Raw genomic sequence first — 16,159 nt, 5'->3', positions numbered from 1 at the left:
GTTGCATGTGCCCAAAGGTTGGCACTCTATCTATCTATCTATCTATCTATCTATCTAACTATCTATCTATCTAACTATCTATCTATCTAACTATCTATCATCTATTTAATTTTTCTCTTTTTTATTTTTAGACCAGAAGATATTGCAGCTGCTTAAATTGTATGAAAAGAATGGTCTAAGCCTTGTAAACTTCAGGTTAGTTGACTGCCATGTTGGTCAGTGTATCGGGTATATAGTGTGTACAGTGTGTGTCAGGTTTGCCTTCCTGTGGATTACGTGCCTCAGGTATTTGCATATACAAAGGGCATGTTGAGGGGAGTTTAAACCTGTGCAGAGGAACAGTTATTCCTTAAAACTAGTGGTAGGGATGGGAATGGAATCTGATAGACTGCAGTTCCAAAGTTGACTCACCTGATCCATTTTAGAATCTGAACATTGACAGATTCTTTCAACTCACCCTGAATCATTTATGGGTTATTCCAAGAATCTGCCTCTCTTTTCACATCATACTGTACATTCTTTTTAAAAGGTATCTATTCTTTCCTCTGTGAACCCACCCACCTCCTGAGGTTTATCCCACCTTTTTCAGTGGTGGAACCCTTGGAAATGAGTTCTAATATTTTTTTTAATAGAAAAAAGCATTTTCTTTCATTGAGTGATATTGTGGCGGCTACCAAAAACAACTGTGTTGTTTATTGCTGATACTGTGATACTGTGTAGGAGGCAGTATTGCCTTTCTCTAAGACCCAAGATGGCTAAAAAGGAACACAGCAGAGTGACTATTGCTTCGTAGTTTAATTTTGTTTCAAAGTGCTTTGGAAGGAAAACTAAGGTTGTCAAGGAAACACATCCTACCTTTGGTTTCTCTGGTAATAAATAAAGAAGTAAAGAGAAAAGGAAAACATTGTTCTACCATTTACAAGTCAAATTGCTTTGTGTAATTGCTATCTTCTCTTCATATACAAAGTTGGAAAACACATAGCATCTTAATATGATTCCAGAATCCTGCTTTGGGGTCCAGCTGCTGTGGAGCACCATAAGACATGCAAGAGTCTGGGAAGGTCCCTGTGGCAGCAGCCAAGCATGGAAGAAATTCTGTGTCTGCTAGACCGAGAAATGATGATGAGGACCATTCTCCATTTCCCACAGCATCGGCATCTTCTGTCCACAGAGGTGCCTTAATCTGACTGCAGATTTCTGTCCTTTTAAAAACATACGTACAGTAGAACTATTTTACTCTTAGGTCATTTATCTTGAAAGTGGCATATTCACAGTGGTTGATTTATATTAAAGGGTCTTATTCTTTTTTTTTTTTTTTTAATGTAACGGCTGCATAGTCTGCCTGAAAGCTGCGAAACTGCAATCCTTTCAGTTCAGCGAGGTTTCAGAGTTGGGTGCTAATTATGATCTAGGGATTAACCACCAAACCCTTGGGCCAAAATTGTAGCAGCTATTGAGGAAGCATAAAGGTTTTTCTTGCAAAAGAGAGAAGCAGTCAGGCTGCAGATCCTAGACACGCTTACCTGGAAACTGAAATCAGTGGGGCTTACTTCTGCGTTGACATGCATAGGATCATAATCCTTTAGTAGGCTATGGTCTTACCTCCACCGTTGGAGGCAGCATGCTTCTGAAAACCAGTAGATGAAAACTGCAGGAAGGGGGAGCTCTGTTGTGCTCAAGCCCCGCTTGCAGGCTTCCCTAGGTATCTGGTTGGTGACTGTGAGAACAAGATGGACCACTGGCCTCATCTAGCAGGCTCTTCTTAGTTTCTTATTGCACAGCAGTCATTGAGGTCAGGGAAAGCTGTAAAAAAAACAGCCCAAAGCAGTAACACAGCTATCACGCAGCTAAAAAGCATGTCAATTAAAATTCAGTCATACCTTAATTTATGTCCTGTATTTAGGAAGAACAGATGCTCCTAAGCAAAGGCAAAAGCGAAGTGGCTCTTCAAGATCTCTATGACCCCTGTTTTCTCCTTCATCTCTTCAGTGAATTGTTGAGACCAGGTATAGGAAATGGTTTTCTTGTATTTTAGGAAGCATTTAGTGTGAAACTGTAAACATAGACCCCCCCCCCCCAAAAAGTTATGGCTTGAAAACTGTATCAAAGATTTGCTATGCAGGTCTGAGGTTGCAGCTAAGCTTGTGTGATTTTAAAAAAAGGCAATGGCTGATCTCCATTTTTGAGAATATTAAGTCTGTTACCCAGATCTTTCTGCAGCCTTAAGCAAAACAATAACGTAGAGAGCACAAATAAAAGAGATGGCAGTTTTTATATTGACAAGGCAGGCTATTACACTGAACCATTTTTTGTTGGTTATTTTGTTAGTTTTCTTCCTCCCCCCGTCCTTGCTTTATATATCTCCTCCAGCCCAATCAAAAGTTTTGACAAAACCCAAAGCACACAACATTTTGGTTGGTTCTAACAAATATGTTGGCCAACTGTGGATTTTGGAATATTTCTTGCTGTTTCCTTTGCTTTTTATTTGTGTTCATGGTTTAGTCTGAGGCCTGTGTAATTGGACGCAAGCTCTTTATGCACATCTGCTGAACTAACATAGTACACTTTATATGTCTGTCTTATCTGTTTATAAAATGCTTCAAAATCCGGAGCTCATTTGCATTGTGGCATCTGGTTTGCGTTTGCCCAGGAGTCATGGCATCTTCTGAAACAGGTGGCTAGTTGATAATGTAATTGCTCATTAAGCTATTTACTCTTCATTCAGAGCAGACATCAGATATCAAATTGACCCCAAAGGCTTTAATTATACTTTTTAAAGAAAACAAGAAGGGGTTTTGAGATGGAGGAAGAACATCATCTGACACTGCAGCACACACAGTTTTGTGATTCTGCATCGTGAGCAGGCTTGGAAGGGCCGCCAGTGCACTTGGCAGTCACCGTTTTTGGTTTGCATGCATCGTCTTGGTACCTGCCACTTACCCGTCTCCATTTTCCCAACCAAAATTTTCCACTCAACAATTGAAAAAAGACTCAATGCTTCTTTTTAATAGTGAAGGGGTGTGTGGGTGTGTGTTTTCCCCCACAGCATCTCCTGTCCTGTATTTTGTTATGTTGTTTTGCAGGAGTTTGGAATCATTAGATTTGTCAGTGCTATGAGGAATATTGGTTGCTGCTGGATTGATTATGTGAAATCTGGGTGGAGCGGGGAGAATTCAAGTGGCTGGGAAGCTCTCCCCACCACCAGAAAAAATATTGTTTTGAAAAACACTGCTTGCTTTGATTCTCTGTTTTTGTGGATGATAGTTACCTCACCTGTCCACCGACTCTTGTTTCCTTTTCCTTGTGCCTTCATTGCCATAGCTTCTCTTAGCTTGCAGACTTTGCGTTACCACAGAAAGAAAATCTTTTCTGGTCAGTGGCAGCAGGGCATTCTGTGAATGTGTGAAAGCATTTGCTTAGGTCACAGGCATGGCCAAACTTGGCCCTCCAGCTGTTTGAGGACTACAACTCCCATCATCCCTGACCACTGGTCCTGTTAGCTAGGGATGATGGGAGTTGTAGTCCCAAAACAGCTGGAGGACCATGTTTGGCCATGCCCGGCTTAGGACATGGGAGCATCCAGCTAAAGTCTGTCCACCCCACTACAGTCAAAACCAGATATTTTCCCCATTATGATTCCTGTATCATTTTTGTCTTTCTCACTAACACCATCCAAGCTGCAGATCTTGCTTTGGTTCCTCTTTGCCTCTCTTGCTGCCTCAGTTCCCTGAGGCTTTCTCCCACTTACTGCATCACACAATCCTTCTTTTTATCCTTCAAATAATCTTTTAAGAACCTGCTGTCTCCATGGAATCTTTTGACAGCCGTTCATTCCGAACATGCTCTGTGGAACAACCCCAAACATGCTGGGCCGTTACAGCAGGTGGCCGAAAGGGTCTTTGTTATATTTTTTGCTTCCTACATGTGTTTATAACAGTCTCCTGTGAAGAAATGTTCCATAATTGCTTCTCACTAGGCGTAAAAGCCCCAAATGAAATACAAATGGGAAAAAAGACACCTCTAGAACTGATCATTATCTCAGCAGCCGTTTTCCCTTGATTTTTCCAAGGTTTTGTAAACAAAACTGTATGTCCAACATAAATTAAACTTGCTGTCAAGTTTCATTTTGCCAAGGCCGGGTCCAGCATTGATGTTTCCTTCCGTGACCTATACTCCTATTTCCAGATTAATCTTCACTCCATAAATTTAGGGCTAGCCCCCAAAATACAGAACAAGATTCCTTGTTGACAGAATCTCTCTTTTAGTAAGGGAAGAGGGGTGGCTCATGGGGAAAAGATTCAGCTGTAATTGCTCTGCCTTCTAGTTCCAAACTCTCAATCACTAGCTTGAAGTAGAATCACTGCTCCACAAATATACATGCACTGATGAAACAGAAATAGAGATCCTTATTACCAAGCTGTATCAAACACCACATGGTACAAACAAAAGCATGGTAAAGAGTAATTAGATCTGTTTTAATTGACCCTGTATGTGCACCTCGGTGTAGGGGAAGGAGGGCTACAAAGAGAGGTGGTTTGGGTGGTGCCAGAATGGAAGGCTCCTTAGAAACTCAGGTGCAAGAGGGTTTGTGTCTTTATTTGCTTAAGCAGAGGCAATTCAGAGAGATTCTATCTTGAATTCTTTGTTGCAGAAGAATAGGAGAGGACAATTTTCTAATCAGGCATTCATTCACTCTTCTTCTAGAAATTGCTATGATTTAATGTGCATACCTATAATTTAGTCTTCCTTTAAAAAATTACCTTGTAGAAGATTTTGAGAGTTTCCTTTTTACATTTTAAAACATTCCTTCCCCTTCCTTTTTTCCTATGTAGAATGTGTTGTAGCATATCATAAGTTTGTTGACGTCAATGCCTTGGGTCTGGCAGTGGCAGCCCTTAGCAGCTATGACAGTAACATGCGAGCGGCAGCATACTATGTCCTGAGCTCTTTCCGCTCTCACCTGGAAGGGGCTCGGTTTAGAGAACAGAAGCAGGTAAGGAGTTAACTTTAGCTTTCCTAAAGTATGCAGTGGTTTGAAAACATGCCTAAGACTAAACTAGCTCTGAAAGCATCTCCTAGGATAACTGTATTGCTAACTGCCAAAGATGTCAATAGGCTTCTGATTTTCAGGGTACTATGTAACTTCCTTGCCCACCTCCCAGATTTCCAAATTGTGTAAAGGACTCAACCCACGAGTGAAATACAGAACTTAATATTTCTCATTCATTTGTATTAGTAATCATTTCCTCATCACTTCCATTCAGTTATATTAGGATAGGTATTCTAATTCAATTGAGTATAATTTCTGTACTATGATTAACATATACTTTCTGCAGTTCCTGATGAAAATCATACTGTGTTGTCATATGAGGACTGTGTGTACAATTGAGCAGTTACTGATAGGATTATATAACCAATTTCCTAATTATTTCTCTCTTTTTGTCTTGTGCTTCAGTTGGTTTACCTTATGGATGTTGTGCAGAATGGAATCAGACAACCAAATCTCAGATTTACTTTCCCTTTGGCACTGTATGTTTCAAGAGTAGCCCACCAAATGCTAAAGCCAGGTATTCTAGAACAAGTTACACCTCCTCTCTAATCTTTCTTAATTCATCAGATAACCATTTTGTTTCTGTTAAATTTTGGTTTGTTTTGTTTCAGAATGAAAAACAATGGCTTTTAGTCAAATTGTTACTTCCATTTTAGATATCCCTGTGATCATGAAATGTGTGTGTCGGACTTGTCATGCTGTAAAATGAGAGATTTTTAAGATGAGCATAGAAATTTCTAGAGTTTAATAATGGAAATGATAAGGGCGTTTTTCATGCTACAGTAACCATTATGTTTTCTTCCCAGAGGAGCACATGTACACAAAGCTGAACAAGTTCCTTCTATCTCATCAGTATTTGGATTTGAAGAAGGTGCCTGGATTTTTTCAGCTTTTCTACAGTTTTGATCCAGAGGTAATAGAAATCTGTGTAGTTTAAACTGTCATTCATGAATAGCACAATTGTTTGCTTTCTGTTCTCTGTACACAAAAATCTGGTACCTGTCAAGTAATTTTCTTTTCCTGTCTGTTGCAACCAAATCACTATGTAAATAGTCTTTATAGTTGGTTGCAGCACCCAGGATCTTCATTTCTAAACTCTGAGCATGGTAAAAGAGTCATTGTTCAGACACTGAGATTAGTGTCCATGTGGCAGCCACCTCTTCCTGTTATGCAATTCTGTTCATGCATGGCCTCTTTATTTTTTCCTTCTGCCATTCACATTTTTGAAACACATTCCAAATTTCATATTTGCATTTTTTTTAAAAAAAGTATTTTTATTAAATGTTATCCATATAACCCAAATAACAAAATACAGCAAACAAAACACATAAAAACTAAACCAAACCACGGCAGGCATGGGATGTTACATTCACAAGAAAAAATGGTGAAGCTGGTTATCCGTGTGTTTGCAATAAGATACAGACAGGCAAGTGGAGCATCTTTTTTCCTACATTCAGTATGTGACTTCTTGTGACTGTATAAGAAGGCACATTCTGAATGCAGAAAAATGAAAAAAATTGTTTAAGCCGTTTAAAATAAGAAATGTGTATTATATTTAGCAACATCACAAATTACTGGCATATCTGGAATTTAGGTTTTTGTGTATCTGTTTGCAGCATCATGTGGTTTTTTTCCTTCTTTCTTCATTTTTATCCAGTCTGTTGGAGACATTCCTATAGAGTGGAAATAGAGTGGAAAAGTTACAATAGTAATTTATGCTCCCTCTTTATTTTCCAGCACAAAATGGAGCGTGAATGGATTCTTGCAATTATTGGGGAAGGACTCAGAGACAAACACTGCTATGAACTATATGATTATCAGAGAATTTTCCATGTCATTCTGTCTTTCTTCCATAGTCCACTGTGTGATGAATCCTCCCAGGTAAAATGCAACTGAAACACATACAGATACTCCTAAAAGCTTTTAACTTAAAGCAAAAAGAAAACATTGAAGACTTTTTCTCTAAGAACTACGCTCATTCAGTCATATATTAAAAGAAAAACATCCAGTTAAGTCTTTAATGTGTCAAGAATTTTAACATCTGTGGCTATCTTTAGATCTCAACATAGTCTGTAGTAATAATATTCTAAGGCTGCGATTCATGCTTGCTTACTTGAGAATAAGCTTGGACACAATACTGACTTCTGAGTGAATGTGCATAGAATTACTCGTAATTTATGAAGATACAAGCAATCCTTGTTTTGTGCAGGGGTTACATTCCAGACTCCCACGCTTGTCTGTGAGACCTGCATAAAGCATTTCCTCCCTCGTTCCAACCTTTTAGTGATGTTTTCAGGTCACTTCTGGGTTTGGTGTGCATGTGTGATTGTGCATCAATCAGTCACTGCCTGTATGTTAATTTATATCTCATTACTGTTTCTCTCCCCCACCTCACCCCAATATTTGCTAGTAAGGTTTTATAAAACTTAGTCATTATGTATGAATAGAAAGCTTGAGACAAAATTTGAAAATAACAAGCTGTCTCCTAAGACCAAGGAGTGTGCTAAAAAGGGAGGGGAAAGTATTGTAAAATTGTTGAAAACACTAGAACCAAAAATATTGGGGTACTTTTTATATTAACACATGGAAGCAAGATATAGGTCACCAAGTACCCTTAGAATGTCGGTCTGCATTCTGGAAGAGTCATGGTACCATTTTGCATGCATTTTAAGGCGAGATATTGAAGACAATGTTCAGATGGATACTGTAGATTCTGCCCACACTCAAGATAATATCCAGATAATAATAAGATAATATCCAGAGTGACGCCATCTTTGATATATTCGCTCCAAAAGACTGTTGATCTCGAAGGTGCCACAGAACTCTTATTGTGTTTGCAGATAATTAGATCTAGTTGTTTTCCCCTTGTTTCATTCCCAAAGGCTTAAAATTGCAGCTGTGAAAGTTATTAAGGACATCTTATATAACTACCGTAAATAATATATTTTTTTGTCTTTCAGCATCAGATTCTGGAAATACTTCAAAATGCTGCATACATCACCAAAGCTGCCTATCAGCTAATAAGAGATCACAGCCTATTAACTTGGATAATATCTGTACTAGATAAAAGGTGCATAGAAGAGTATTCATGATTGATTGCTAAATATTTTCTTTCTTTCACCTTTTTAAATGTGCATATGTGAGAGAGCAAGAAATTAGGACAAGCATTTTTTGCTCGTAGAGGTCATGGTATGCCACTAAGGCAGCTATCCTAAGAACATTTACAAGGATGCCAGCTTCAGTGAACAGACTTACTTTTGAGTAAACGTGCAAACAGCTTAAGCCCTTTAAATCCTTTTACTTAGAGATACTTTAAAAACTTTGATTCTGTTAAAGTGTTAGCCTGTACATATAATTATCAACTTAGTTAAGGATTATTAACTATAGTTGCCATGTAGTCTGAAGCTGTACTCCATGTGCCTGCAAAGACTTGAGTTCATTAACTGGAATTTAACAGAGTGTTCTATTGCTTCTCTGGGGAAAACATTTTATTAATACTCTGTCGTCCTTGTTTGTTGAAGAAAACTTTGCCTCTAAATATGTTTCTGAAATGTAATGTAACTGAATAATAGTCAGAAAACTGGCTTTAGCAATGTTTTATTTAAAAGCTGAATCTCCTGTTCTTGAAACTCAACTTAAATTGTCCAGGGACTAATGAAGAGGTTCTGAGGATTGTTATGCTGTTAGTGGGAAAATGGGTTGTTCTGCCCATGGTTGCTGCTACTGTGCTTTGCTTTTAACAACTTCAGCACTCTTCAGCTTAGGTCCCATATTAAACTGGTATGGATTAAAAGAAATGGGATCCCATTTTTGGCTTGCAGCCAAAAAACTGTTGAACTAAGTTTCTGTTTTCACACAATTTCTCAGTACACACACACACACACACACACACACACACACACACTGTAGTGTTTGATGTGGGAAATGTGAATTACCTAAATGAATGTTCAAAGTCTACTCAAGGTTTAGATCCTACAGTGACTCTTTTAAATATACATCAACAGGAACGTACACTCTGGATTCAGTGTTGGATTTTTCCCTTCCATTTAATTTTTTCCCCTCAGGTGAAAGACAATATTAAAGGTAACATTTTGTGTACCCAGCTCATGGGACTGGTGGATAATGGTTGAGAAATATTATTTTGTAAATGCTATTTTGGTGTACTATTGTAATCTGGTTTGCTATAAAATAAACATGGAACCTTTTTTATTATTTTAACTTATTTTTTTCCTCCCTTCCTTCCTTCATTCTAGGTTTCTGGAATCCAAGATGCTAAGCAGTGTCATCTCTTTAGTCCATACTCTTTGGGTAACCAATTTAGGAGATAAACAAAAGTCACTTGGAACACCTGATACGAAGGAGCTACTAGAGAATCAGAGATTCCTTCCTCTCCAGCTTGTCAGTGAATTTCTTCACATTTTATTAATGCTTCTTAAACACATTCGGTATGTATTTCCTTCTGTTTAATGTATCTGGAATTAAATTTCATTGAGCCTTGAGTTTTTGTAATATCTCAAAATTCACCTTTTATTTTTAATTTTAAATGGCAACAATCATTTTTTTAAAGATTAGCTTTTCTGCAGAGATCTGAAATGTATTGGTTGGTACTTGCTAATGTCTAAGTGGTCCACTCGTCATTTCTGCTCAGTGGGAGCCTGTCTTCAATACATTGTGCTTTTATTTATTTTCCAGAATATCTTTCTCACCTTTCTAAATTGTAATCAAGGCTGTGAGCGGGGGCCATAGAGAAGCACTGCTGAAGTCTGCTTAGCATTCAGTAGTCTAAGCCTTCTCAAAACTATTGCATATGGTATTTTTCAGCCACTGCAATTCTTCAGAGCCTTAGTTATCAGTGAATTTTGGCAGTTCTTGACCCTTAGAGTCATTTTCACCCCTAACAAGATGTTATGCCTGATTTTGTCTCTTTTCAATTACCAGTTTTCCATTTGACCTAACCCTTATACTGTGTAATTTTTGCTACTTGAGTTCACTACAATGCACTCACTACTTGAGTTCACTACAAATTTAGCTTTTTATTTCTGTTTACTGTGTACCAGCATTTTCAGGAAAGACATACCCTAAAAGCTATGTACATCAAGCACTTGAGTAGCCCTGCCTGAAAAGTGTATGTATGCTTGGAAGGAAGAAATAGATTCAAAACCTGTGAAAATGAATTGGCTATTTGAACCCAACCAGCACATGTATTGTTGTTTGGAAGTGTTATTCCTACTATGGCTTGGTTCATGTGCGACATTAAAGCATCATTTAAAATAAGCTATGGTTTAATGCCGGTAAGCACGTTGCTCCTACCTCACTCCTGACTGTACGGTATGGGAGAGGAAACAAGCCAGAGTCTGGCTTGATGTGAACTGAGTACCCAGCCTTGAGGTTTGTTTCCTCCCAGGTTTGCACATCATGACAAGCCAGGCTCTGTCTTGTATCCTCCCCTGCAGGGCATAGTAACAGTGGAAGAGAAAAGAAGCGCTCAGGTATACTAAACCATAGTTTATTTAAACTACAGTTTAATATTGCATGCAAGCCAGAGCAAATTATGCAACCTGATAACAAACGATAACTCAAATCAGTAGCCTTCATGTTTCACTGCTGTCTTTTTGCTGCAATCTTATCTGCCTCAGACTCTTATTTTGTGTTAGACAAAAATTAAATAAACCGTCACTTGTTTCCAAACAAAAGCAAATTTTGAGTTTAGTTACCATTTGGGTTGAGCATTGTAACCTTTGTTTTCTCCATCTCCTGCCAAATAGGACCAACTTGGATTCTGCCATATTGATTCAGTTTTTCAGCACGTTGCATTCTGTATTGGAATACCGCGTTGTGGTTTTTGAGGCCTTCAGACAAATGGGAAGATTCACTGTGAATGAGCATGTCCTTTCAAACAAAGATGTTCTGCTGCTCTTGCACAAGTGGAGCATAATTGGCAAAGACGTGGAACTTCAAGATGTTCTTCAGATATTTGCTCAACAGTACCAAATAAAAGAATTGCTTAGTAAGTTCTAAATATATCATGTGTTTTAAATAAGGTCAGCTATTTTCTGCTGAATTCTGAAAGTACTGAACACAACAGCCAGCTCATCATATTTCATCAAATGCATGGAAGAAGAGGAAGCCCTTAACCACACACTAAAAAGATATTATTGTTGGCCCCAGGCAGGCTTCCTCGGGAAGTTTGAAAAGGGAGTAGAAATCATTAAAATACATGTGTACTTCATTAATAACATCAGACATAATCCAAGAAAAAGGATTTCATATCTCCCTTGTGTTTTTTTTGGTCTAGTGGTAAACTTCATAGACCATCACCATATGCTCTTTATATAAAATGAAGCTGAGTATAAGTGACTTTCATCATGTCAGTTTGCCAGGATCTGCTTAGGACAGTCAAGGCCTTACCCAAACACTTTTCCCTTTCCTGAGCCTTTGTAGGGGTGGATAATTAAGGAGCAGAGACCTGTGTGGAAGCTGAAACCATTTTAGTTTGTGTGATCCCACACATAAAACACCACTGAGATGGGTAAATAAAAGAAAGAGTTCTCATTTTTAAGATAGTGGGAAATTGCTTTTGTTAATGTAGATTTAAAAGAGAGGGCTTATAATAATGTTTGTTTAGAGAAAATATTTTTGGCAGCATTCATGCAAAATCTATGGAGTGATGATAATCTCAAGATAAATGTTCAGGTCTGGGCTTCCTGCAACTGAGCTATTTGTTTTGTTGGGATTTGGTTGAACTTTTAACCTGTTACTTTCCAACTTTAAAAGCATAATTCAGCAAGAGGTTCTATCTGTCCTTCTGTCTCGCTTTTAAATAAATACTGAATTGATTAATTTATTACCATTCTCCCTTAGGTGTGAATATGTCTTCGCAGCAGTGCAGGAGAGGTTAAGACAGGTGCAAGATTATGGTTGTGCAGAGTCGTGAAAAAATCAGTTTACACCTTTTGAAACCTCTCCTGTACCAATGTGAAGACATCTGCTTGCTGCAACTTGGAGACATCCAAGTACCCACTGAGAAACATTTTTCACAATAAGACCAACAGATACTTTTCAGAAAGTTCAAATTTTCTCATTTTTCTTTAAATTATTGTAAGTATTTTGCTTGTTTTCTTCTACTACAGAAAACATTAAAGACAAAAACAAAGCACAAGCACCATTTCGAACATCATCCCGACTTGTTCGGAAGAAGAATGAAATTGAAACAGAGCCAGAAACAGCATCTGAGCAGGGGGAGAAATATTTAGAGGAATGCAGATCTGTCCTGAGATCTGTGCTTTTCCACTGGGAACCTGTATTCCTGGATATGCCAGCAAAGCATTCAAAAGAGCACAATGAAGATGACAATCCTGGTCTTACGTGTAAGATTGCTTACTTAGTATTCAGATGGCTAGTGAAGTCTCTTCTCGACAGCAGCTTCAACGTGCAAAATGTACTTTTGACTTTCAAGTGGTTTGAAAAGAGTGCTTTGCAAAACAGCACTGTGGTAGATGAGATTCTTAAAGATTCAACTCTCAGAAGTGGTATATTTAAGCTTTACAGTACTGTCTACAATGCCTGTGAAGAGAAGGCCATGGAACTGAGTGATCTCTCCTTGCTTAATGGAATCATGCTGCACCTACTAGATTCCCAGAACCTGACCAAAAATGCTTTTCATGAGACTGTGGAAAGGTTCTGCCTCTCGGCAGTAACAGAGGAAGAAAGAACGAAGAAAGGTAATGTTATTTTCAGCAAGGAAGTTGAGGAGAAACTAAGCATATAATCTTTCTCCCCCATAAAACTTCTTGAAATTTTGCCTTTTGCTATAATATGGTAATTCCAGAAGATACTAAGAGATTAACTAGTAATGTAGAGTAGGATATTCTGGTGACATTAAAATTGATTGAGAAATTAAATAAGCCTGAGTATGGTAAGGGATATTCTAAGGGATAAAGTGTTGTTTAACATCAATAACCCATGTTCACTTAATGAAGTATCAAATGTTCCATTTTTAAAAATGTATTGGAAACTCTGCCATTTAAAATAAGCAGAGTAAATGATGAATATAGATCAACTTTTAAGAAAAGATCTTGATTGTGACAATTATTTTCTTATTTCCTAGGGGCAAGCATATTCCTCACTTCTGTTTACATTGGAGATCTTTGGCTGGGAGCAAAGCAACCAGACACATTTATAACCCATGTTAAACTGATACATGGAACAGCAAATGGTAAACAAAAGAATGATGATCAAAGAACACGGGAACCTGAAGAAGCTATAGCTTCTCTCTGCAAAGACATTTACCCATTCTTAATTCATCACCCTGTCTTTCAATCTTAAATGTAAAGTGTGTGTCATGCTTTCAGATCTTGATGGGGGGGAGGCTGCCATAAAGAGAACTATTTTGGAACTCATAACTTATTTGTAATTATGTATCACGAAAGATACAGTGTACTTTTAAGCTGGATATTGAATAAATATTTACTGCTATTTTTTTCAGAAGTTTTGAAAGCTGATTTTCAAGGCTTTTGATGTATTATGTTTTAAGATGCCTGCCTACTAAAACCAAAACACCTGACTCACAGTTAGAATGGTTGGTTGACTCAAAAACAAACTGAATAGGTGACAAGAAAAAAAAATTCAAGTCATCACCCTACATCGATTTTCTACATTCACTTTACTTCTTTAAAAGACTCATGCAGAATTAGGGCTTCATAGACACCAGGGCCAGTAGGAAGATATTTTTGGGAACACTAACATGCAATTCCTATTTGGACCCCCTCAGAGAAATAGTGTGATGAGTTATAGCAGGCAAGACATGCACTCAATTCAGACAGTGATTTCTGGCTTGTATTACATCTGATCTGGGGAACTAAGATTTAATGTCAGCTAATAAGTCATCATGATTCTGGTTTGTTAGCCCCAGTTCCCTGATTCAGAAATAATACAAGCAGCAATGAAGTGACACAGTAGTAATCCAAACCAGGACATTGTGAGCCTAATGGAAGCAGGGAAAGTATGATACAGTATTTTAGAATTTTAGAAGCAACGTAGCCCAGGTGTTCATTAATTAGATGCTTAAGGATATAAATCTAGGATGCTTGCTTTGCATCCAAGTCCTGTCTTTCATAAGGGCATACGACCTTACATTTCTTTTCATCTACAGAACACAAAGCATTGTACTTACTTCACAGGTGTAGAACCAGTCCGAGATATATAGAACAAAATAAGGAAAAGAAATGCCACAAAAGAAGCAAGCCCAATCCAAAGGGCTATGACAATTGAATCTGTGGAAAGAAATTTATAACACCTTACAAATCCTTAAGGCATTTATTATAGATTTATTATAGATTACTAAGCAATATTACGTCCACTCAAGGAAGGCTTCTTTCCCAAGGAATAGGGACTGTAGTGCTTTAAGTGAGGACACCCTCCTGAAACTCCAAATACTAAAAAAATTAATAGCAAAACATTGCTTTCATTAGTATAGCATTTGAAGTGCATGACTTATATTCTCAGTTTTAATGTAACAGTAAGAGGGAAGCTGTCATTTACTACAATGTTCAAAACATATTAATGTATTCCAGCAGTTAAGTCATTTGAAAACAAAAATATACATTCCATCCAATTTTAATGTATACATACTTGAAAAAGAGTTTCAATGAAGTAGGTGGACTGTCTTAGTAGTCAACCTGCACAAGACTGGTACTGAATTTGGTAGTCAACAAATTACTATGCAGTAGTCAAAAACTCCAATCTAAATAAGCAATTTACATGCAGAAAGTGTGTTTACAAAAACATTAAACTTTTCAAAGGATGTTTTCTTTTTTGTTGTTTTTGCTTTAGTTGGTCACATAATGCAATACTTACATCTGTTTGCCTTCAGCTTTCTTGCATCAACTGGAAGTAGATCTAAATAATCCATGTAATATTCAAAATCGTAAGTAAAACTGGATGAATTTGTCTTGTTAGCCATCTCAGTACAACCTCCTAGCCAGCTCTAACCCCAACCAACAATTATGATGAGTTGTACTTAAGTGTTCCTATAAAGAGATTCTGTAGTTGTGCAGTTTTTCATTTGAGCAGTCATCCTTGAGGAATGCCAAGATACCAGACCCAATCAGCAGAAATGAAGGTCAGTGTATGGCGATGGTCTCTGGTGCCAGAATGACAAATGTGAACATTCCTTGCGGGAAGTACAAGATGTCGTTAACTCTTTTATGTTTTCACTAATACAGAACCAAGTAATAAGAAAAGACACATAGTCAAGTTGGTAAAGAAAACCATGCCAGCAGGTGACAGGCTATCATCATCATCATTTTATTCATAACCTGTTCTTCATTTAATATTTCGACCCCACAGCAGGGAAAATGGCAATATACAAAAATTAAGGACTAATTAAAAAGTCAAATAAATAAGAACCCTGTCATAAAACAAAGCTAAATGCAGGGAGGACAACCAACACATTACCAAGATAAACAAACATGACACCCAGCCCACTAAAATAAAGCAAATGGCGTTAGCAACAGCTGACACCCAATTTTTCACCTACAGCACTGCCCACTTACTCCCCGTTTCAACAGAGTGATCACTGCAGGAAATGAACAACTCCACCTTTCAATCCTCTCCAATGCACCCCCCTTTCCCACAACTGACCACGAAACGAACACGAATGTGGGAAATGGGTGGCACGTGGAGACTCCTCAAAGAAGTCTTTTCCACCACACTGGAGTCGGTTGTTTTGCAGGCGCAATGATGCCACTGCTACGTGTGATGTGCTTCCTACTACCACCTCAAGCAGGTTTTTGAGCAAAACCTGCACAGTGTGCATATTCTTGCTGTTATCATTAGCAGCTGCATCTCTCGGGGTTGGTTGGTGGTACTGAGAATCGTATCTGTCGAAAAGATTGTAAGAATCACGCGACCCCCCTTTTTTAAAAAAAAATAATCTTCAGAATCTGTATTCTGGAGTGTTTATTCTTTTATAACTACTTCTCTCAGAAATCACTACCATGCAACCTCGCAAAGACCCTTAGACCGCTCAAGGCGGCTGCTTCCCCCGCGTTGCTATGGTGAACTCCGCAACCTGCCCGACCGATGCCCTTCCCTGGTGCTGAATCACCC

General features: G+C 38.1%; 1 protein-coding gene and 1 long non-coding RNA gene across 3 annotated transcripts in view; one reads left to right on the top strand and one right to left on the bottom strand.

The window, feature by feature from the left end:
• Nucleotides 1-13,537, top strand: part of URB1 (URB1 ribosome biogenesis homolog) — a 49,484-nt gene extending 35,947 nt beyond the window's left edge. For both annotated transcript variants that reach the window (XM_081003505.1, XM_081003506.1), the window contains exons 28-39: nt 132-195; nt 1,002-1,173; nt 1,904-2,006; nt 4,833-4,993; nt 5,456-5,567; nt 5,857-5,963; nt 6,788-6,931; nt 8,011-8,120; nt 9,304-9,495; nt 10,816-11,057; nt 12,181-12,771; nt 13,158-13,537. In XM_081003505.1, the coding sequence (XP_080859631.1) occupies nt 132-195; nt 1,002-1,173; nt 1,904-2,006; nt 4,833-4,993; nt 5,456-5,567; nt 5,857-5,963; nt 6,788-6,931; nt 8,011-8,120; nt 9,304-9,495; nt 10,816-11,057; nt 12,181-12,771; nt 13,158-13,375 (2,216 nt within the window). In that variant the 3' untranslated portion in view covers nt 13,376-13,537. The remainder of the gene's footprint in view (nt 1-131; nt 196-1,001; nt 1,174-1,903; nt 2,007-4,832; nt 4,994-5,455; nt 5,568-5,856; nt 5,964-6,787; nt 6,932-8,010; nt 8,121-9,303; nt 9,496-10,815; nt 11,058-12,180; nt 12,772-13,157) is intronic.
• LOC308476136 lies at nt 6,316-16,155 on the bottom strand. Its single transcript, XR_013985762.1, has 4 exons — nt 14,906-16,155; nt 14,223-14,322; nt 10,765-10,899; nt 6,316-6,723 (listed from the first exon to the last, which is right to left on the bottom strand). It is a non-coding gene; the product is annotated as an uncharacterized lncRNA (long non-coding RNA).
• Nucleotides 16,156-16,159: the final 4 nt, after the last annotated feature.

This window comes from Podarcis pityusensis, assembly GCF_964106645.2.
Source record: "Podarcis pityusensis genome assembly, chromosome: 4".
Lineage (NCBI taxonomy): Eukaryota > Metazoa > Chordata > Lepidosauria > Squamata > Lacertidae > Podarcis > Podarcis pityusensis.
Note: the sequence above shows the minus strand (reverse complement) of the source record. Positions and strands in the feature narration are given on the sequence as shown.